The sequence below is a fragment of the Manis pentadactyla genome, chromosome 2, assembly GCF_030020395.1.
Source record: "Manis pentadactyla isolate mManPen7 chromosome 2, mManPen7.hap1, whole genome shotgun sequence".
Lineage (NCBI taxonomy): Eukaryota > Metazoa > Chordata > Mammalia > Pholidota > Manidae > Manis > Manis pentadactyla.
The window spans coordinates 172,149,525-172,171,688 of NC_080020.1; the positions used below are offsets into that span (position 1 = coordinate 172,149,525).

General features: G+C 43.2%; 2 protein-coding genes across 9 annotated transcripts in view; one reads left to right on the top strand and one right to left on the bottom strand.

Moving 5' to 3' along the window:
* EVA1A (eva-1 homolog A, regulator of programmed cell death) overlaps positions 1 to 20,109 on the top strand; it is a 43,121-nt gene extending 23,012 nt beyond the window's left edge. For 2 of the 3 annotated variants that reach the window (XM_036906564.2, XM_036906573.2), the window contains exons 2-4: positions 1,308 to 1,438; positions 7,882 to 8,035; positions 18,900 to 20,109. In XM_036906564.2, coding sequence (XP_036762459.2) covers positions 7,990 to 8,035; positions 18,900 to 19,273 — 420 coding nt within the window. In that variant the 5' untranslated portion in view covers positions 1,308 to 1,438; positions 7,882 to 7,989 and the 3' untranslated portion in view covers positions 19,274 to 20,109. Of the gene's footprint in view, positions 1 to 1,307; positions 1,439 to 7,512; positions 7,623 to 7,881; positions 8,036 to 18,899 lie in introns of those variants that run through there. The other variant, XM_036906594.2, reaches the window with a different exon arrangement.
* Positions 1 to 22,164, bottom strand: part of LOC118923091 (serine/arginine repetitive matrix protein 1-like) — a 123,915-nt gene that overhangs the window by 46,718 nt on the left and 55,033 nt on the right. For 3 of the 6 annotated variants that reach the window (XR_008995791.1, XM_057497058.1, XM_057497060.1), the window contains 3 exons: positions 21,375 to 21,500; positions 20,341 to 20,462; positions 15,487 to 16,724 (listed from right to left, as the gene is read on the bottom strand). The exons of 2 other annotated variants lie outside the window; for them this stretch is intronic. Coding sequence is in view for 2 of the 4 variants with exons in the window: in XM_057497060.1 (XP_057353043.1) it covers positions 21,464 to 21,500 (37 nt within the window). In the remaining 2 variants the exon portion in view is untranslated. One more of the 6 variants, XM_057497061.1, reaches the window with a different exon arrangement.

Here is a 22,164-nt window from a genome sequence, read left to right on the forward strand (position 1 = left end):
ATGAAGGGGTACAGTGAATGCTTGGCCTTGCCCTTAAGGAACTCACAGCCCAGGTTTTAGAGGTGGCTTGGCATCACTGGGTGATGACAAGGTCCAGGTTGTGTCCCTGGAAAAGGTTTGCTGCAGTGGTTTGGAGGGGAAGGTTACTGGGGCCTCCAGCTAGGAGGCCCAGTGGCTGGCAGGCTGGCATGTTGGCTATGTCATCCACAGGCGTTTACCAGTCCTGTAGAGAAAACTGGGGTTCCTCTTCACTCAGTCATTTCTCTAGGCCACTTTTTCCCCATCCTGTCATGTGGGAGCTAACTTTCCATTCAAGCCTTTGTATCTCAGGCTCTATGTGCCTCCACTCGGGTCAGTTAGTGGTGGTTTTCACTGGTGTGGAGTGGAGGGCAAGTGGGTGTCTAAGACCTGCTCCCATACTTATGTGCACAAGTCTCTAAAGAACTACTCATCCTGTGCTTTAAGTTTCCTTTCTTTTCTGCCCCTCAATTCTTCACCAGTAAAATGGATATAGAAGGTGCCACAAATCCTTTGTGAGCCAGAGGCAGCTGGGATAAGTATCTATAAAGACATAAATAAACAAGCAGAAGTCAGATCTGTAGGAGGCTGCCAGAGGCGGTGATGACAAATGAGGGTGCGTGCAAGGAGCAGGGGGACCACTCAGCACTCCGGAGCTCTGTGATTTCACCCTTTCTGTACAATTCTAAATGAAGCTGGCAGCAGAAAGAAGCTGTTGGGATGCAGGCCTTTCAGAGGCCCTTGCTGGCTTCTCTAGCTGGGTTAAGCAGAGGCCTTGAGACTTCTGGATGAGAGGTACAAGCTGCCCACATATCAGCACTTCCAGGTTTTTTGTGCCCACACAGACCTATTTGAGACTTCATTTCCTGGCCCATCTGGGCACTGCTGTCTGGAACAAAGTTCCCTCCCTTCCTGCTCCAGAGAGGCTGGCCAGCAAACCTCGTTGTCGGCGGGCCGTGCGGACACAGCTCACTCTAGGCCCTTTGTGGGTTTTGGCCGACAGGATGGGACAGGAAGCATGCATCTTTGATCTTTTACCCCTTGCATCCCTTTCTGCTCAGACATTGGGAGATTGGTTTCCTTCACTGTGTGGTCCAAATTCCAGATTAAACTCTGCCAGTCGGTGTTATCCTTATAGGAGATGCTGTCACATCTCTTCAAGGGTCCAGACAAACATCACCATGGCCTCGGCTAGGTTCATGAAGACACTGGGTCCAAGTCATGAGGTGACTTCTCCTGGGCATGTGATTATCCCTGATGTTTTCTGTGCCATTTTTCTTTTCTTTCAGAGTTTGAGAAGCCAAACGCGGCCAACCAAGTTTCAGAACTTCTACCGCCTGACACCATCACCAGGGATGAACCGTTCTTACCAGATACTCCTCTGCTCCTGACAGCACACCTCTCCCCAGGGAGCTAAGGGGTAATGAGATTTTTTTACCATCCTCTGCACACTATGCAATGATATCATCACCTGCATGGGGGCTTGCCTACGGGGATGCTCACTGCTGCTACTGAGATGTAAGATGAAATATATCATCACCAGGCATATTTCATTTTATATGCTCTGTGATTACACTCAGTATAAATGGGTGCACTTACGGTTCCAGAGAATATGAATTTGCAGCACTGGGAATGGAGTTGCCTCTAAAATGGAAGCTGGTGGAAACAGCATACATTGCATGCAATTAGCCATTCACTCTGAGGTGGTGCTCATAAGACAGGTTGTCATCATCATCGAGACCAGCATGTGTTCAGGAAGACAAAATTCTAGAATGTAAATGATCGAAAGAAGCTGTCTCTTTTAAATTATGTTGCGGCTGTAACTAATCAGGTGAAGGAGTTTGGGCTTGTGGATGAAAGATAGCTGTTGGAGAGTCAGATTTATCAGAACCGTTGGTTCTGTCCAAGAAGAGTATGCTGTGGTGCTGGTTGACTGGCCCTAGAGTGTTCTCCAGACATGATTCTTTTCCTAGAATAGGGTGGGGTTAATCCAGTGGGTTATCGCTGGGAGAAAGCCCTGGCTTTGAAAATATGCAGCTCCTTTTTTTGTTCTCATCAAGATTATGTCCAGAGTCAACTTGTCTAGAGTGGGACCTGATCTAGCTCTCATGCAGACGGCTCTCCGGCTATGAATTAATAAACTGGGCTGGTGGATGTTGTGTTTTTTTGAGGGCTTTGTCAATGTGAGCTGTTTTCCCCAAGCCCATTCACTTGGTCACTGGCAACATGGCGTTGCTGGCCCAGGGCTGGAGCTTGTGGTCTCCTGGTCAAGACCACTGGGAGCTGCCAAGAAGCCCCTGTCTCTACACTTCTCCGACTGTACTGATGGTGTGCAGGAGGCCCACAAACACTGAGAACCCTTAGACTGGTCAATGAAGTAATGATGTTTATTCTAGAACAGGATTTCTCAAGCTCGATGCATTAATATTTGGGGCCATATATTTCTTTGTGGTGGGTCTCTCCTGTGCACTGTAGGATATGTAGCCCTGTCCTTGTCCCTTTCCCACCAGATGCCACTATCAACCCGAACTGCGGTTGTGACAACCCAGTGTGTCTCTAGACATCTCCAGCTGTCCCCTGGGAGTCAAACTGCCCAAAGTTGAGAATCACTGTTCTAGGAGCTAGCCAGAGAAAAGGGGCTTCCTGAGGAACTGAACACAAAATTGCACTTAGGGGTGGATGAGCACTTCACTGGTAACTGTATTAGCTAAGGTTCTCCAGAGAAACAGAACCAGTAAAATACACACACACACACACACACACACACACACACACACACACACACAGATATACATACATACACTACCAGCAGGAAATATATATAGATTCGTTTTGAGGAATTGGCTTGTGCAATTATGGAGGCTGGAAAGTGCCAGATCTGCTCTCTGCAAGCTGGAGACCCAGGGAAGTTGGTGATATAATTCCATCTGAGTCTGAAGGCCTGAGAACTGGGGTAGCCAATGATATACAGCCCAATCTAAGGGGCAGAGAAGATGAAATGAGAAGTCTCATCTCAAACAGTGAGGTAGGAAAAAAGAGGCAAATTCATTCTTCCTCCACCTTCTGTTCTATTCAGGCCCTCAAAGGACTGGATGATGCCCATCCAACACTGGGGAGGGCCATCTGCTTTTGTGAGTCAAATGCTAATCTTATCCGGAAACACCTTCACAGGCACACTCAGAAAGAATGTTTAATCAGGCACCCCATGGCCAGTCAACTTAACTCATAAAATTAACCGTCACAGTAGGAGATGCAGAAATGTTTTAATTATAGGGCAAACTGCCAATGGAAAGTGTCTAGAGCTACCTGGAGCTGATCCATCATTATGAAGGGAGGCCTGGGGGGGAAAGTCTGGGAGGAGAGTTTGGCTCTGGGGCTTATCACTTCTGCAGACCGTGTCTCATGGCAGCTGCCCAGAACAGAATCTCCTTTGCCCAGTCCTGCCCTCTGTCTGGGTGTCCTCTCTGTCACCACTGGGGAATTGACTGTGCAGTGCGCGCATGGAGGCTCACTCTCCTACCCTAGACAGACTTATAAAGGAGGCACCAAGTGGAACTCCCTGGGCCTGTGCTGTTACAGTATCTCAGTGCTCAGGCTGAAGGGGAGCCCTTTGCAAACTGTACTGGGCATCTTGTAGGACGAGAATTTGATCCCAAAGGTCTTGGGTGGTGCCCAAGATGATGTGATCTAACAACCTACCACATGATGTCGATGCTGTTGGTCCTTCAACCACACTTTTAGTAGTAAGAATGTAGGCCAGAGGACTGTAAATGATGGTCTGTGGGCCAAACTGGGCCCACCACCAATTTTGAAAATAGAGCTCTATTGGAACATAGCCACACTCATTTATTTATCTATCTTCTCTGAGCTGTCATACCACTAGAGCAAAGTTGAGAGTTGAGACTGAGACTGTGTGGCCTTCAAGGCCTGAAACATTGACCCTCTGGTCCATTCAGGAAAGAGGTACTGATGCCTGCCTGAGGCTAACTTGTGCCACATGGACCGTGGGGTTTCTTCCTGGTAGCTTTTTAGGATGTGCCATCCAGAGGTTGTCTTTCTCACCCTTGGCCTGTCTTCTCTGTCCCTCCTCCCCTCCCCTCTGGCTCCTGCAGTCCTCCCTATTAGCTCCTGGGGAATGAGGAGATTTGCAGGAAGAATTTCCTTGCCACAGGAAAGCTTCTACCTCGGTCCTTTTGTAGCCCTGAGGAAGGGTTCACTGGGCACCCCGCTCAGAACCAGTCAGCCCTGGTGTCATCTGAGTCTTCGGCCTGGCTCCCCTCGCTCAGACTCGCTCACAATCACCCTTGGGACTTAATGCATACAAAGCTCAGGACGAGCGGCTTTTTTGCTCTGCAGCAAGCCAGTCAGCATTTATGGAGAACCTCCCTTCACCAGCACCATGCTAGGTCTTGGGAAACAGGGTTCGTGAGATGCCTCTGCAGTTTAGCAGACAAACATACAAACTGTTAATGCCAATTACAATGTCATAGGCTCAATATCAGAAGAATATTTGGACACTTAGGTAGCCACAGAAAAGTGTCTGGAGAATTTGGAACTTACTGCAGGAGACCTTTTTTTTTCCCACCATGAATTTTTATTAAATTTTATACACATTTTTGCATCTATTGATGTGATAAGTTTTTCCTGTTTATCTATAAATATGATAGATTACATTTATTTACTATCCAATTTTTTAGTGAGATAATATCTTCTACTTAAAATGAAGCCATGTTCATAGAGAGATATAAACTAGAATTTTATTGACTTCAGCTTTAGTATTGCTGTAAGGTAATTCTGCTACCATTCCTGTTATGAAACCCCAAATTTGATCACAGAACTTTAAAAATGAGGTAACCTTCAAAATTCACTGTTGTGCCTTATTAACACTCTATTATTATTATTATATTAATTTTTCAAGTTGTGGTAAAGTACATATAACATAAAATTTGTGAACATCTTAACCATTTTTAGGTGTACAGTTCAGTGGCATTAAGTACATTTACATTGTCATGCAACCATCACTACCATCCAGCTCCAGAATACTTTCCGCCTTGCAAAACTGAGACTTTGTACTCTGTGCCCTTTAAACAATTATTTCCCTCCTCCCTCCAGCCACTGACAACCACCATTCTACTTTCTGCCTCTGAATTTGACTACTTTAGGTGTTTCATATACGTGGAATCATATGGTATTTGTTCTTTTATGACTGGCTTATTTCACTTAGCACAATGCCCTTAAGGTTCATGCATGTAGTAGCCATTGTCAGAATTTGCTTCCCTTTTAAGGCTGGAAGTACTATGCCACTGTATGTTTAGACCACTTTTTGCTTATCCATTCATCTGTGGATGGACATGGGATTGATTCTACCTTTAGGCTACTGTGGATAAAGAATTATAATACTTGGTATAAAAAGTCCCTGCTTTCTGTTATTTTGGGTATATACCCTAAAGTGGAATTGCTTGGATCATACAGTAATTCCATTTTAAATTTTTTGAGGAACTGTCATACCATTTTCCATAGCTTCTCCATAATTTTACCTTCACCAACAGTAGAAGGGCTCCAGTTTCTCCACATTCTCTCCAATATATTTGTTTTGATAGTGGCCATCCTAATGGGTGTGAGGTGGTATCTCATTGCAGTTTTGATTTGCAGTTCCCTAGTGATGAGTGAGGTTGAGTGTCTTTTCATGTCCTTATTGATCATTTGTATATCTTACTTGGAGAAAAGTAGATTCAAGTGTTTTGCCTATTTTTAATCAGGTTGTTTTTTGTTTTGTTGCTGAGTTGTAGGAATTCTTTATATAATCTGGATATTAACCCCTGATCGGGTATATGATTTACAAACATTTTCTCCTGTGAGTTTAAATGTAAGTCCAATTCAACTATCTTTACTTCTGTTGCCTGTGCTTCTGGTGTCATATCTAAAAAGTCATTGTCAAATCCAATGTCATAAGGATTTCCCCCTATGTTTTCTTCAAAGAGTTTTATAGTTTTATCTCTTATATTTAAGCAATTGATCCACTTTTAGTTATTTTTTAAATATGAGATAAGATATAGTCTGTCTTTATGCCAGTACTACACTATTTTTGATGACTGTAGCTTTGTAATGAGTTTTGAAGTCAGAAAGTGTGAGACTTACAATTTAGTTCTTTCTCAAGATTGTTTTGGCTATTGGGAATTCCTTGAGATGCCATATGAGTTTTACTATGGATTTTTCTATTTCTGCAAAAAAAAAATCATTGAGATCTTGAGGCTGCCACACAACTTTCGAATTCTCCCTTAAAGGAAACATTTGCCAGATAGGTAAGGGGAAGAGAGACATTTTAGGCAAAAGGATAAGCATGATCAAATGCATAGAAGGATAAAAGGACTTGGTATATCTGAGGAATGAAAAGCAGTCTGCTATCGTTGGAGCATTAGTCGTATCTCTGTGTATGCATGTGTGGGTAAAGGGTTGGGTAGGAGATGAATTGGGAGCCAGGGGTCAGATATTGTGGAAGTGGAAGTATGTAGTGGAGAAGTTGAATGGGGATTAGTCGAAGAGCTGGGCTGTGAAGTCAAGTGCTCAGATGGCCCTGCTGGTGTGTGCCAGACTGAGCAGGAAGAAGGTGTGAGCTAAAGACCAGGTAGGAGACTACCTGGAATGAATTGATGAGCCTGGTGCTCTGGCTCAGAGGTGCAGGGGCCCCAGCAGTAGCAGCCCCTTCTCAGAGCCCGGAAGCTCCCAACGCTTATCCTGCCGCCCTCAGTACCTCAGGCTGCCCCAAGGATCTTGTGGACCTTCGTCTCTTATCTGCACACAGGTCTTTCTTGCCTTGCCTTGCTCTTCCCCAAGCATACTGGAGTCCACCAGAGTGAGAGTTGTGTTTTCTGTTGTGGCACAGTCCTCCCTCCTGTAGAACTGCAGCCCCTTACAGTACCTCCAAATGTAGGGCGTGCTGCCAGCCCCCACCATGTCCATGACCTCCCTGAGAACCTGTCTCCTCTCCAAGGACTGGAGCCTTCTGCATCTCTAGCTTTCCCTAAGCAGACACCTTCCACACTGCACCTCAGCCGCCTGCCCTCAGCATGGAGCAGCGTCGAGTAGGAGTCCTCAGGTCTTTGCCACTTCTCCCCCTCCTGCATCCTCAGGAGCTCTCCCTGAGTGACCCAGGTAATAATGCCAGGTCTGAGCTGCAGCTGGAACAGCAGCCAGGAGGGGATGTGCTCACCCAGCTGGAGACTGAGCTGCCCAGCACTGTGATCCCAAGGCCCTGTTCTGAACCCTAGTGGGATGGCTCTGCTGGTAGGCAGCCTGTGGCATAGTGTGTGTTTGGCTGGCCCATCACGTCCCAGGTAGAGTCACGGAGCTGGGGGCAGGGAGCAGGCTGACCCCCCCCGCCCCGCAACCCAAGGACTTGTGGGCATTGTAGAATGGGAACCACTTTGGCAGTTCTGACCCATTGCCAAGGACACACATCTGGTGACCTGTGGGATGAGGCAAACTGATCAAAGTACACAAGTGTCTTCAGTCCAGGCAGGCGTGGGCTGTGGCTTGCAGTCACAATGCAGTGACAAGAGTGATAATGGGCTGTGTCTCACAGGCTGTAAGCTGTACCAGGAAAGGTGAGGGAGAGGTGTTAAAGTGGGAATTTGGGAGTGGATGGGGAGGTGAGAAAAGCTGGGGAAAACAGAGATGTAAAGAGTTGCTGCTCTTGAAAGCCGAGAAGCTTGCTAGAGCAGAGGATAAGACCACCGCTCCCGGGCTGGGAAGGCTGTCTGGCATTTAGGAGGCTGGCTCTTTGCTCTTGAGCCTAGGCTACCTGGAACACAGCCTCAGGAAAGTAGAATGTGTTCTCATCACTCACTTTGTGTTCCCACACAGAGGAGAGCCATTGGCCCAGCTGCAGCATCTCCAGGAGCCTCCTCTGGATGCCACGTCGAGGCTGCCCTTACACCGCAGCTCGGAGCCGGTGATCCTGGGAGCCTGGACATGGCTTTGCTCAGCAACATCCTAGCGACCTACTCCTTTGTCTCAGGTAGTTTTCTGGTCTTAGTGGGGCCGGGCCAAGGCCTGGGGCTGGGGCTCTCTCCTGCATGGCCGTCTCTGGCCCTCTGCTCACGAGAGAAATGCTACTCCGCCACAGCGCAGGGGCTCTGCTGTGCTGGCTTTTGAGATGAAAGGTCTTCTGACTTGAGAGTTAAGCTTGGCCTTCTCTCATTTGGTAAATGAGGTGTTCTAAGAGCTTTATCTTGCTAGAAATGTTTGGTTCCCTTTTGGGCTTAAGGGAGTGAAAGAAGTACCCTGGGGAGTATTGTCTGCTCTGACTTTATGCATTTAACTCTTAATGTGAGAGTGCCCTCAGCCTGCTCTCTGTGCTGGTTCTCAACATCCCCCCCCAGGGGTGTGTGTGTGTGTGTGGTCTGTGTGAGGTGTTTGGTAACCTTCCAGGAGATGTGGAGACAGAAGGCACGTGAGCCTGGGAGAGTGTTGTTTGCCTCTTCCTGGATTCAAAGTTATACACTTTGAAAAAGACGGCTGACTTTCTTTTCAAGATCATTTCTTGAGAACAGATGCTATTTATAAAAAATGAGCCATTTAAAAATATATGAAAATATACCTCAATCAAGTGGAAATTGTTTTAAAAATACATGAAAATGCTCAGTGGTTTGAATGACGATTTTTCTCCCGCTTGTGTGAATTTTAGTTTGCTTTTCCCTTGTTTTGTTCTGCCCGATGTCTCAGGATGTTGTATAAAGGGGAAGGGACTGAGATTCTGATTAGATTTCCTCTCAGCAGGGACTGGTTTTATTTTCTAGTTCTCTAGCCAGGGTTGATGTGGTGACCTCAGAGCTCAGATGCAAAACCTGACAGTTCTGTTTACAGTGGCAGATCTGAGTCAGGATTGAGGATAAAGGAAGCTCATGGCTTCTCTTTGTGAGAGAATCTTGGATGATGTACAGCCTGGTTTTAGACAGGAGGCCTTCTGAGGCATGCTTGGCTGGTTCTTTTGTGGGTGGCGGGATGCAGCATGTGCTCTGCATGCACTGCAAGTGCAGAATTCTCCCTTCTCAGATCAGCAAAGGCCCAGATCATCCATCAGCTCCACCTCCCTATGGAAGGCCGGGGCCTAGGGCCTCCTCATCCAGGCACTCGTGCGCCAGGCACTTCTCAGCTTTGCTGTTTCTCTGAGGTTGTACTGGGGAGAAAGGACGCTGGAGTTGGCAAAGGGGTGTTTGAAACTCTGTGTTGTGTTTCACAAGCAATTGAATGATGAACCCTCCAACCCTATAGAGAAGACATTCCCCCAAATGCAGTGGGGGGTGGCAGGGAGGGTCTGGAGTTTCCAAGGCCTGAAAGGACACTTGTATAGCAGCTGTGTTAAGAAGGTATGCTGGGTGAGAACAAACAGGGCACTGTACTTTGGAGCTCTGCTCAGCAGAGGAGGTACCTGGCAGTTTTCCATTTCGGCCAGCATACCCTGGGTTGTGACCACTGTCCATGTTAACTCATTGTGTGGTCTGGTGTTTACCGTGCGTCTTGTGATCTTGTTTGGGCTGAAAGGCTGGTGGCCTGGCTTTTCTCTCCTTTCCAGACATTCTCCTTCCCATCCCATATTCTGGAATTATATTGCTTGGGATTCAGGAAGATCTTAGTTTCTTTTAAGTAAGTGTGTGCTGAGGTAAAAAGAACATGCAAGGAAATGGAAAGTGGAGTGACCAAAATAAAATGTGTTAGATCCAGTAAACAGACTTCATGGCTGCAAATCAATTCTGAGTGTGATGGGAAACACTCTCTGACTGTGAAGAAAATGAATAAAGAAATTTTAAAGTGTGAAGGTGAATATAGCAGATTAAAAATAACAGTTGTTTTAAAAGAAGAAAATAGAATAAACTGATCAGAAGCAATAATGAAATGTGTAATAGAAGAAAATGGTAGAACATTTCTTAATCCTGTAGCTCTCTCATGTTGGTATTTAGCTGTATCTGTTCTTCAATACAGTCCTTGACTCCATCTGTGCCTCATTTTCTCCCAGTGCTTCAGTTGCCTCTTATCTTGTCCACGTGGTCCGTCATTTCAGCAACGCACTTGATAATACACACAACTCCCCAATTCCTTTGTCCAGTTTCTGATTAAACCAACAAGCAAAATCCTAACTCTAAGCAAATCCTTCTCTCCCTTCTTTCTTCCTCTGCCCTCAGGTAACCAAATGCTGCTGCAGCTTTGCAGACTGAAGCTACTGGAAACTCATAGTACCCAACCTTAGCCAAGCCTTTCAGTGCTTCCTTCTCTCCATTTGCCTTTGGAAACCTCATGTTCTCATTCTCCACAATAACCATTTCAAAACTTGACAATGCCAATAATTTAAAATATCTGTTTATCAAAATGTTAAATGGTAAATGCAAAGAAAAAAGATGTAACATTAACAAAGAAGGGTTAAAGTTTATTAAAGAGCTCTCACAAATCAATAAAATATAAGTGCCCCAAGAGAAAAGTGGACAAAGGACAAGAATAAGCAGTTTACTGAAGGAAAAAATGCAAATTGCTTGTAACACATAAGCAGCTAATTTTTAAGCAATTAAATGCAAAATGAAAACAACAGTGAGATTACCATTCTTATAAAAATCTCAAAAGTTTGAAAGATTAAGTATAAGACTTCAGTTTTGGAGAAATTGTGGGGATGTGAGCACCCACACACTGTGCTTTGGGATTGTAAAGTGCTACAGTCTCCCTAGACAATGATTTGGGAACATCTACAGGAAAAAATCCCAAAAACAAACACCTTAAAAACACATATACCATTTAGTCAGCCATTCTACATCTAGGAATTTATCCTAAGAAAATAAGTAGAGATTTGGGCAAAATTTTTACTATGATGACAATTAATCTCAGAACTGTTTATAATAGTAAAACACAGAAAAAATAATTGAATATTAATTGAAGTAGAAAGATATTTATGATGTGTCAAGTGAATAAAGCCTGTTAATTTACAGCATATGCAGCCTAATCCCATTTATGAGTGTATACTCACATGCATATATAGCTACATTTTATTGAAATTGTATCTGGATGCAGGAAGTGTATGAATGTGTCTCTGTGTATTTTTTATTTTATTTTGCTTTGCTATATTTTAAAATATTCTATACCTCATTGATGTTACAATCACTGTTGGCTCAATAATGTTATCTTATTGGAATTTAAGATTTTGAATATCATGAATATATTTTAAAAATTACCACTCGCTTACTTTTTTCTGACTTTCAGTCCTGTGTATCTAAATGCTCTGAACATTACCACTTGGATGTGCCATAAGCATTTCAAATTCAAACTGTCCTGAAAGGAATATTATCCTTCTCTTTAAATATGCTCCTCCTCTTGTGTACCATCTAGGGCATCACGTACTCCCAGAAATATGACTTTGAGCCTTTGATGCATCTTCTTCACTACCCATATGCAATTGCTTAGGGGCAGACCATTTTGCCTCTCAATGTCCCTCAAACATGTCCCCTCCACTTCATTCTCACCACCACAGAGTTGGTCCAAGCCTCATTGTGTTTTTGTCTGCACTGGCTTAATGGCATTGTGCATGGTCTACCTGCCTCCAGTCTTGCTTCATGGTCTGTGTTTTATAGCAAAATGATTTTTCTAACATACAGGTATGATGATGTAATTCTTTATATTTTTAGAATCCATTAATGAATCTTCATTATCTCTGGGATAAAACCCAGACACTTTTGTCTGGTTTAACAGGACTGCTTTTATCTGCAAATAATAGAAAACCTCACTTGGTGGCCTAAACACCTGTTGGCTCAAAAATGTACGGGCCAACATCTCGTGATTCTCATACTCTTTCTTTTGTGATCACATGGCTACGGAGTGGCTGCCATTGCTCTTGCCCTCATTCTTGGAGGCTTAAAAAGGAAGGAGATTCCAGTAGATCTCCTCTCATATTTTGTTGGTCAAAACTGTGTCATTAATGATACCCAAAAAAAATACAACTGTGTCACATGGCCATCTCTAGCTACAAGGCAGGCTGGAAAAATAAGAATTTTAAGTTTTTCAGCCTCTAGATCAATCGTTCATAAACCAGGGGTGATTTTGCCCTACAGGGGACTTCAGGCAATGTCTGGAGACATATTTGGTTGTAACAGCTTAGGCAGGGGGACTGCTACTGGCATCTAGTGGGAGAAGAAACATCCTACAACATACAGGATAATCCTCCACTACAAAGAATTAATTGGTCCAAGATGCCAACAATGCTGAGGTTGAGCAAACATACTCTAGAATAGAGACAAAGAAAAAGGGGTGTGTGGATAGTGAGGTTCCCAATCTGCAGTTTCTTATGTGGCTTTCCAGTGCTTTTAGTGTCTGACCTTGACTTCTCCATGCTCTCATTTAATATGAGACCTTCCCGACCAAGATCTCACTCCCGTTTTTCTAAACCAGTTGCTGGGCCTTTTCTCATCTCTTTGCCTATGCAGTCATTTCCTTTAACAAGAATTCTTCCTTCATCCTAGACCATCCTCCTCCCTCCTAGTCTCCAGAACTCTCTCAAATCTTGAACTGGAGTTAATATTTCTGTTACCATGGTTTTCAAGCAGCCCCTTGGGATAATAATATAATAATTTACGGTGAAGATAATAATCTCATTAATATTAATAACCTAATTAATAACTTCTAATAAGGTTGTTAGAAAGATTAAATGGAATGATTGTTCTTTAATTTAATGTTTTGAATAATCTGTTATCCTCCTCACTCTTCCATTTCCTTTATATTTTTCCTTAAAAATCACCTTCTCAATGAGATTCTCTCTGGGCACTCTACCTCTCTCCCTACCCCCAGTGTACCTGTGACACTTCAAGTCTTCCATCCTATTTTTTCTGTTGTCTCCCTATCACCTTATACCATCTAACATACCTACTTTATTTATCTTGTTTCTTATTTGTCTCCCTGCTAGAATGTAAGCTCCCAGTAGCACAGATATTTTTTGTGTCTTTTGTTGACTGCTATATCTTCTCCTCCTAGAATAGTGCCTGGCATCTATTGGATGCTCAGTGAATCAGTGAATGAATGAACACAGCTCAGCAATCAAAACAACATGAAAAGATGAATAATGAGAAGTCATAGAGTTCTCTCTGTCCTCACTGCCCTCTCTGTCCAGTCCCCAAGTTTTACCCATCACAAGGTTTCTCTGCATCCTTCCAGGGTTCTTTGTGCAGGTATAAGATAATGTGAACACACAGTCTCATCCTTCCCCCTTTTACACAGGAGTCATATCATACATACTGTCTTATACTTTGCTTTTTTCATGGAACAATGTATCATGAAGATATGTCATATTGGGGTATAGACATCTTCCCCATTCTCTTAGAAAATTATCTACTACTCCTTAGATTAACCATAGTTTAATGTAACCTTTATTGGTGGCCAGTGAATAGCTCAAATCTTTTCAAACAGGGCAACAGAATTGCAATAAACTGTGGCATACATACATAGTCAAGTGCATTTGTAGAATAAAGTTCCAAAAATCAAGTTGTTGGATCTAAGTGTTTATAAATTATTAAGGTAAGTATCACCAAATGGCCATAACTGATTTATTCTTTATAATATGTATGAGAAGGTCCTACAACAGTATTTTCAAACTCTTGGATTTTTGAGTCTGATAGATGAAAAACAGTATCTAAATGTCATTTAATTTCTGTTTCACTAGGTCATGGGTTAGCAAACTTGTTCTGGAAAGGGTCAGATAGTAAAAATTTTTGACTTTGTGGGCCATGCAGTCACTGTTCTAACCGTTCAGCTCTGCACTGTAGCATGAAAGCAGACTAGACAAAACATAAATGAATGGGCATGGTTATATGCCAGGAACAAAGCAGGTGTTGGCCAGGTTTGGTTTGTGAGCCATGACCTGCCAACCCCTGCTTTTGGTGAGCATCTTTTCATATGTTTAAGAGCCATTTGTATTTCTTTTACTGTGAACTGCTTATATCTTTTGACCATGTTCTTTATGGTTGTTGGTCTTCCTCTCAATGCTCTTTCTAAGTGCTCTTTATATATTAACCCTTTGTCTCTGTTGCATATTTCACATATTTTCCTCATTTGGCATTTGTCTTTCGGCTTTGCTTATAGTAATTTTTTTCATTGCAGGAGTTTGAGGGGGTCATTTATTTTTTCACTTTAACCAATACTCTTTGAACATGTAATTGCAAGTACAGTGGTGTAGACTGGATGTAGTTAGCCAGAATTTGAATCACTTTTCCTGTGAGGCTGGCATGCACAAGGTGGGCTGTCAGCAGTGATGTAGCCTAACCCACCATAACACATTTGGAGATCAGAGAACGTATATGATAGTTTCTGTTTTAGTCCCCTTTATATTGAAATCCCATGAGGGCTCAGAACTTTTGTGTCTCTAGCCCTGAAGGCACTGTTGACTTACAGTAAATTTTTTGTGGAATAAATAACCACTATTGACCTATAAAATTTGAAAAGCTTGTAACAGTTGGAATATCCCATCCTGGAGAAGGCTTGCTGAAAATGGTACTTTCATACAGAGCTAATAAATTAATGTACCACTTTTAAAAAGCCACTTGGCAATGTGTATCGAGATAAAAAATACATATCCCCTTTGACACAAAGATTCCTTTCTGGGCATACATTCTAAGACAACAAATGAAACAAACAAGTGAAACAGAAATTAAATGACATTTAGATACTGTTTTTCATCTACTGGACTGTCAAAAATCCAAGAGTTTGAAAATACTACTGTAGAACCTTCTCATACATATCTTCCATCATTATTTTTAATAAAAAGAAATCTACAACAACCTAGATATCCAAAGGTAGGAGACCATTTTTGTAGCCTGTGGTGCATTCACTGGATAGATACTACATGGCCACTGTTAGGCATGACTGAGGGGAAGACTGTGGCGTGGGGCAGCAATACAGGAAGATGTTATACATTGTATATGTGCGTCCTCGGGGGAGGGGTGAATAGGCAGAGCACAGAGGATTTTTAGGACACTAAGAACTCTATGTGCAATGCTCTAGGGATGGATTCATTACACATTTGTCCAAACCCATAGAATGTATAATATTTCAATGTAAACTATGGACCTTGGGTGATTATGATGTGTCAGTATTGGTTCATCAATAGTGATAAATGTGCCCCTCTGGTGGAGGATAGGGATGTCATAACGGGGGAGGTATACATGTGTTGTTTGTGGGGGGGATTCTCTGAACTTGCCTCTTAGTTTTTCTGAGAACCTAAAACTGCTATAAAAAAATAAATTCTTAAAAGCAAACAAAAAAGTATATCCAGATTAGAATATATAAATTGTACATATACTCTGACTATAACCAAGTCAATGTCAATAAATATGTATATATTTGGATGAGAGAAATGAAGAACAGAAGAAAATTTACATAGTGTGTAGTTTACATTCAGGGTGTGAAATTATGGTGATTTTATAAATATTTTCGATCCTCTATTCTTTTAATGTTTTACTATTATAGATATTATACATACACACACATACATATTTATATGTACACACATACATATATGCATACATACATCTAGAAACATTTATTCACATGTAATACATTTATTAACTGGACTTTGAGGAACTGTGTATTCAAGATTTAATTCCATATTTGTGAGATCCACATCATGAGCAAGGCATGTGCTGGGTGCTCTGGAAATTCAAAGTAAATCAGATTCTGCCCTCAAATTTCTCAGTGCTGTGTGGGAAAGATAACAGTTAGATAACTAATTATAATACAGCTGCATAAAGTGCTGCCTAGATTGGAGGGGTTGATGACTCACACCCTCCCTTCCAGGCTCCAGGAGCCAGTAAAGCATCAGAATACAGTATCAACTTCAGCAGTGGTTAAGCCAGATCAGGGAATGTGTCAGGGCTTTCTGCCTAGCTCCCCTTGAGTCCTCAGGCTTTAGGACAGTGGCTCTTTCCCACTTTCCCACAGGTGAGGAAAGGTGAGTGGGGTGGAGTAGGGTGGTGGACAAGGGAAGGGAAGCTCTTCTGGGTGCCTGGAGGGGAGGGGGGGTCAAGACAGAGGTGAAAGCAGAGAATTATACACGAGAGTCAGCCTAGTGGAGACAGTGATTGTCTAATACTCCTTCTGAGGAAGAACAAGTCGGTGATGGAAGAAGGAAGTTGCCTCCAGCGTTTCAGAGCAGGCAGAAGTGTTAGCAGGAATCTCCCTTTTCCAGTGAGGGTGGGCAGATTCCCACAGAGAGACATCCTTGCTTGCAATGCCTTAAGAGACCAGAGAAGAGATTATGCTGAATACTCCCCGGATTCTATACAAACCCCATTATTCTCTTTAAATCTTATTTTTAAAACATTTTCCTTTCCAATCAAGGGATTGTAAGCTCTGGGGCAGCAAGGAAGTCCAGGCAGGTGAAGACTTGCCTGGAAACCAGCTGAGCTGGCCAGTGCCATGTTGCTTTTTTCTCCAGCAGAGTCTGCTGGGCATGATCTGACCTCTGAGGGTGCAAATGAAATTAGCCCCAGGACCTCCACACAGGGCCTCTTCCTGCCCATGAAAACAATGACCCTGCAGGAAGCAAGATACAGCAATGTGTTTATTTTATTTATTGAGGGATAACAACCGACAGTGGCCCTCCCCACTTTGCTTCCTGGGCAATTAACAGCTGTCTGAATCTGGTCAAGACCAGGGTGGATCACTGACCAAGAGGAAGTGACCTGGAGCAGAGAAGAGAAAAAAACAACCATGATAGAACTAGTTTTGATTTTTGAAGAAGAATGATGAAGAAAAACCACATAAATTATGTTGTGAAAATCAGCCCTGAGTCTCCTCTTCAGGACCTAGTGAGCCCCAGGAAACTCCCTCTCATTTGGGGGTTTCAGAGAGCAGGGGGGAGCATAAATACATGCGTTCAGGAGGCTGTGTTCAGACTGAAAGAACCTTTTTGGGGTTCAATTTAGAATGCATAAAACTTCAGAGTGCCTATGCCCTTTGATGCAGCTGTTCTATTCCTAGATGAATAGCCTTTAGAAATAATTCTGCATGTGCGTAAAGAAATGTTTACAGGGACACAAGGACATTGACTCTGATGTTGATTGTAATAGTGAAAAATTGTCAACGATTTATATGCTATCAATAAGGAAATGGTTATATAACTTTGATGTGTCTGTACCAGAGAACACTACACAGCCATCAAAAAGGATGCTGTTGACATTTAGAAATCTAAGAAACAATTCTTTAATTTACAAAGCAAATATGTGTCACATGTGATCCCACTTACAATCTTGAAAAACCCACAAAACAATATATATTTTGATTCATACATACAAGTGAATGTAGATTATGGAAAATTGATTTGCTAATGTCAATCTTGGGTCTGTTCGGATTGACTGTGCCCTGTGACTCAAGACCAGGCATGTCGCTTTGTTCTGATGCTTACCTAGGAAGGGAAAGCTGCTTCCCCAAAGGCTTTTATTCTGTTAAGCACATCATGCATGTATCATCACAAGATCCACTGAGCCTCATCAACAGAGTAGTTATTTTCTTCTCTCACCAAGGAAGAGCTCAAATTCCTCCCTGACAAATTAACCTGGTGAGGTCATTCCAAATCTTTCAATCTATGCTTATACAGGTTACCTATTGCTGCATAGGGAATTACCTCATAACTTAGTGACTTAAAGCAGCACACATCTATTATTTCTCAGTTTCTGGGGGTCAGGATCTAGAATTGGCTCAGCTGGGTTCTCTGGTTCAAGGTCTCCACAAGATTGCTGCAAGGCCAGGGCTATGGACACTGCAAGGCTCCACCTGGGACTGATTCAATTCCAAGCTCACTCACATGGCTGTTGGCATGGTTTGGTTTTTGCAGGCTGTTAGCCAGAGGCTACCCATTGTTCCTGGATAATCAGGCCTCTCTGTAGAGCAACTCACAACACGGCAGCTCGCTTCATCAGAGAGAACAAGTGAGAGAAGCCAGAGAGGAGCATTAGCAAGTTGGAAGTCTTATGTAACCTAATCTTGGACTCATCCATCACTTTTGCCATGTCTGTTTGTTAGAAGTGAGTCACTGGGTCCAGCCTACTAGTTCCAGCCCTCAAAGGGAGGAACTTGCATATAAGCCTGAATACCAAGAGGTGGGGGCACCTTAAAGCTGCCTACATTTGTTGACTAGGCCTGTGATGGTATATTAGAATAAAGGAGATTTTTGTCCTTGATTTTATTTATACATTTGTTGTCAAAAAAGGAAGGGTGGGAGGAAGAAAGGAAGAAAGGAAGGAAGGAAGGAAGAAGCTGCACAATGATTCTGTAACATCTTCCTATGTTGACAGATAGTAACCGCACTAGAGGGGGTGAGGATTTAATAATATGGGTAACTGTTGAACCACTGTGTGGTATACTTGAAACCAATATAAGATTGTGTATCAATACTTCAGTAAAAATTTAAACATTAAGAAAAAAGCTGCAGCTACCTACAAGTGTGATGAAGAGATTATTTGAGGGATTGCTGGAGCAAATGCAGAAGCAAAGATTTTTCTGATGTTGGTGAAGTTAGGCTTTAGAGAGTTCTTAAATGCCATCCTAAGCACAGCTGCTTGCTTGACGTAGGTGCTAAATAATATTTTTCTTTATTTTAACTTTTCATTCTGAAATAATTTCAGATTTAAAGTTGCAAGAATAGTAAAACAATCCCGTTCACCTTGGACCCTGGTCCATGCAATATTATATTATATTTTGAATAAATGATGCAGTTTGCCCTATGGGGAGGCCCTATTTGTAACCGCCACAGCTTTGGGGTCTGGGGAGAGGCATGCAATGCGGGCTATAGTCATGTTTGCTGTCTGCTTACGGAGGCAGCATCTTTCAATGCTCTCTTCCTCTTCCTCCTCCTGCAGAGAACCCAGAGCGAGCAGCTCTGTACTTTGTCTGTGGCGTGTGTGTCGGGCTGGTCCTCACCCTGGCTGCCTTGGTGATGAGGATCTCGTGCCACACAGACTGTCAGCGGCATCCCCGGAAGAAGGTCCTGCAGGAGCCGGAGAGCAGCAGTGACAGCAGCGACAGCGAGGATGGCAGCTTGGACACGGCGTCCGACCTGTCAGTCAGGAGACACCGCCGCTTCGAGAGGACTTTGAACAAGAACGTCTTCACGTCAGCGGAGGAGCTGCAGCGCGCCCAGAGGTTGGAGGAGCGGGAACGCATCATCAGGGAGATCTGGATGAACATCCATGCTGAAGGCCCCTGCGCCAGGAGCCTGAACCGCTACTACTAGGGCAGAGCAGCGAGCCGGGGAAGGTCCGCGGTCGACGCGGTTCTGCACCCATGGCCTAGACGCGCAGCACACACTTGTGCTCCTGCCCGCAGCACAGGTTCCTCCGGGCAACTAAATTGGTGCAAAGTATTAAAACCGCGTCTACTCACCTACGTTTCAGGGCTTGGAATGGTGCTGAGAATCCCTCTCCAACAATGTGGATGGAGATTAGAGAAACGGGACTGATGTTTCTCTTGATTCCTGAGGATCTCAGAAATTTCTGCGAACTTCATTGCTATGTGTTATTCCTTTACAAAGGAAAGATTATCATAGCATGAGGGCTCAGAATACCAGGGTGGAGTTAACCCAGGAAATGACTCCATGCTGTGGAGGTGATTCAGACCCAGAGAGCATGACCCATGTGTATTATTTAAGGCTGATTTTTTTAAAACTTGTGTTGCAGTGGTAACCTTATCCATTTTAACTGGCACCTCAGGGATAAAAATCCTATTTTTTAGTATAATCCCCACCTCATTCATGAAAATGAATAGAATTAATGTATTATGGGAGATGTGTCAGTGAACTAGAAAATGTCAATAACCTTAAAGGATGATCGTTTTATTTTAAATAGGCTATAAAGTATACATTAACATGCAGATTTGAAAATCCTGTGTAAGAATTACAGCTGTGTTTTCCCCCCTTTTGGAGAGAAGAAAATTTTGTTATGATGCTAGATAATCGCAATTTTAAATATTTTGTTAAAAAAAATTTGGATTTCTAAGAAAAGAATCAGAATGGGAGGTGAAAATAAAATTCAAATTAGGATGGGATAAGAAATAAATGTTACATAAAATCTTTTTTGTGTCTTGTCTCCATGGTTATACTTACCTTAAATGACAATGCTTGTATACATTTAGATATGGTTTTTGCCAAACCCTTCAAATAACTGCAGAATTGGGAGAAATGGAGAAACTGGAGAATGGAGAAATAGCCTTTAGTGTAATTAGAGGCTTTTCATTTTCTGTATGTTGTATGCTATGGTTACACTATAGCTGGGTGATTGTTAAGCAGAGAAATAGAAGACTTACCTAAGGCTGAAGATAAGATGGTGGCTCCATATGGAGGGTAAATTGGTAGAAAGGAAGAGAGGCAAGCTTGAATGTGCCCCATTTAGAAATGGTTTGCAGAGGAAAAAGCCACATCCTCCAGCCTGATAGACAGACGGGAGTTGTGAGTTCTATCTGTCTGGTGGATCCCTTCTCTTGGCATGCAGGAAGTTCCCTGGTCAGCCTGCCTGAATGCTCCACAGCCTTCCTACTGGGAGGATCTTCACTGCCCATTGGCTTCATCGCCCTGCCTGAGAGGATGGTTGGGAGACTTCGCTGCTTTAGCAGCCCACCACTCTGTGATAGGGGCTTGGAGGGCTGTCCTGAGAAGTGAACATCACAAATCTGTTTGCCAAGGGGACAATACAGTTTTCCCAAAACCCTTGGTAGCTGGCCTGTCTGTCATTTGTGGTGGCCTTATTGGTAGTAACAAATGCCCCAAATCTTGTTAAGTCAGAGTCTCTGAATATGGGTTCCACCGTTGTGATTTCAGTCCCTTTGCAGGAACCATTCCATTCCCCTGGGCTTTAGATTATTATTATTATTTTTTTATTAAGGTATCATTGATATACAATCTTATGAACATTTCACATAAGCAACATTGTGGTCACTACACTCACCCATATTATTGAGTCCACCCCCACACCCACCATAGTCACTGTCCCTCAGCATAGCAAGATGCCCTGGGCTTTAGATTAGCATCATCTCTCCTGGTCTCTGTCTTTTAGAAAAGTGAAGCAATGGGGAGCTGCCCTCATCCCAGTGTGCACCCAAAATGGGGAGGGATATGACCCTTGTTAGGCAGGGCTGTGGGGACTGTACAGGGGTGGAGATGTTGGGGATGACTCTGGGATACCTGGCTTGCCCAGCTCTCACTCTAGTATCCTCATGCTTTTCTACCAAGTCCATGAAGTTTTCAATTTTAGAATAGGGACTTGGCCTGAAGCACAAAATAGTTAGGTACCTAGATACTATAGTAGGTAACAGTTTAACCCACATGTTCCACTTTCATATACCAAGGATTCCAGCTTTTCAGTGAATGATCCGGACACCTCCACTGTGGCCTTTCCTGCACAGACTCAAGCAGTGCCACATTTCAGGTTTGTCACTCACTCCTTGTTCCAGTTTCTGTGTTAGGATACCTGCATTTGCAACAGAAGGATAGTCAGATTCGGAGCATTTACTGATTTCACAAAACCAGGAAGAGCAGAGTGAGCTCTGGCTTCAGGGGTGACTGGGTTCAGAGACTCAAATACTGTCAAAAGGTCAGTCTTTCCCAGCTCTCACCTCTGCTTCTCTCTGTTGCCTCTCTCATTTTCTTTACTGCAGTTGAAATTAAAACACTCTTGTACAAGTAAAATTTGTTGGATTGCTTGCTACTGATCAAGCAACCATGGAACTCACAAGGATGTGTGTGTGTGTGTGGCATGGTTTCAGAAGACAGCATGGAAGGAACACTTTTGGTGCACCGCCCCTGTTCTTCCATAGCCCCACAGAAAAGTATTGGCTGACAGTTAAATATCTGAAAAGATGTTTGCAGTGTAGATGCTTAGGAAGCTCCCACCAGCTGTCCTTAAGAGCCACTTCTGCTCTGTGGCACTGTGATCATTATCCACTGGGCACATATAAACCCACTTGGCTGAACCTTTGTCATTGGCAGGGCATGTATAGGCACTTGTGGATTTGCATCATTCTTGCATAAGGACAGAGGAAAGAAACATCTTGTTTAAAGGTGCAAAATGTAAAATCACAGGGAAGGACTACTTCGCCCAACTTGCATAGTGTGCCCTTCCACAGAGCAGCCAT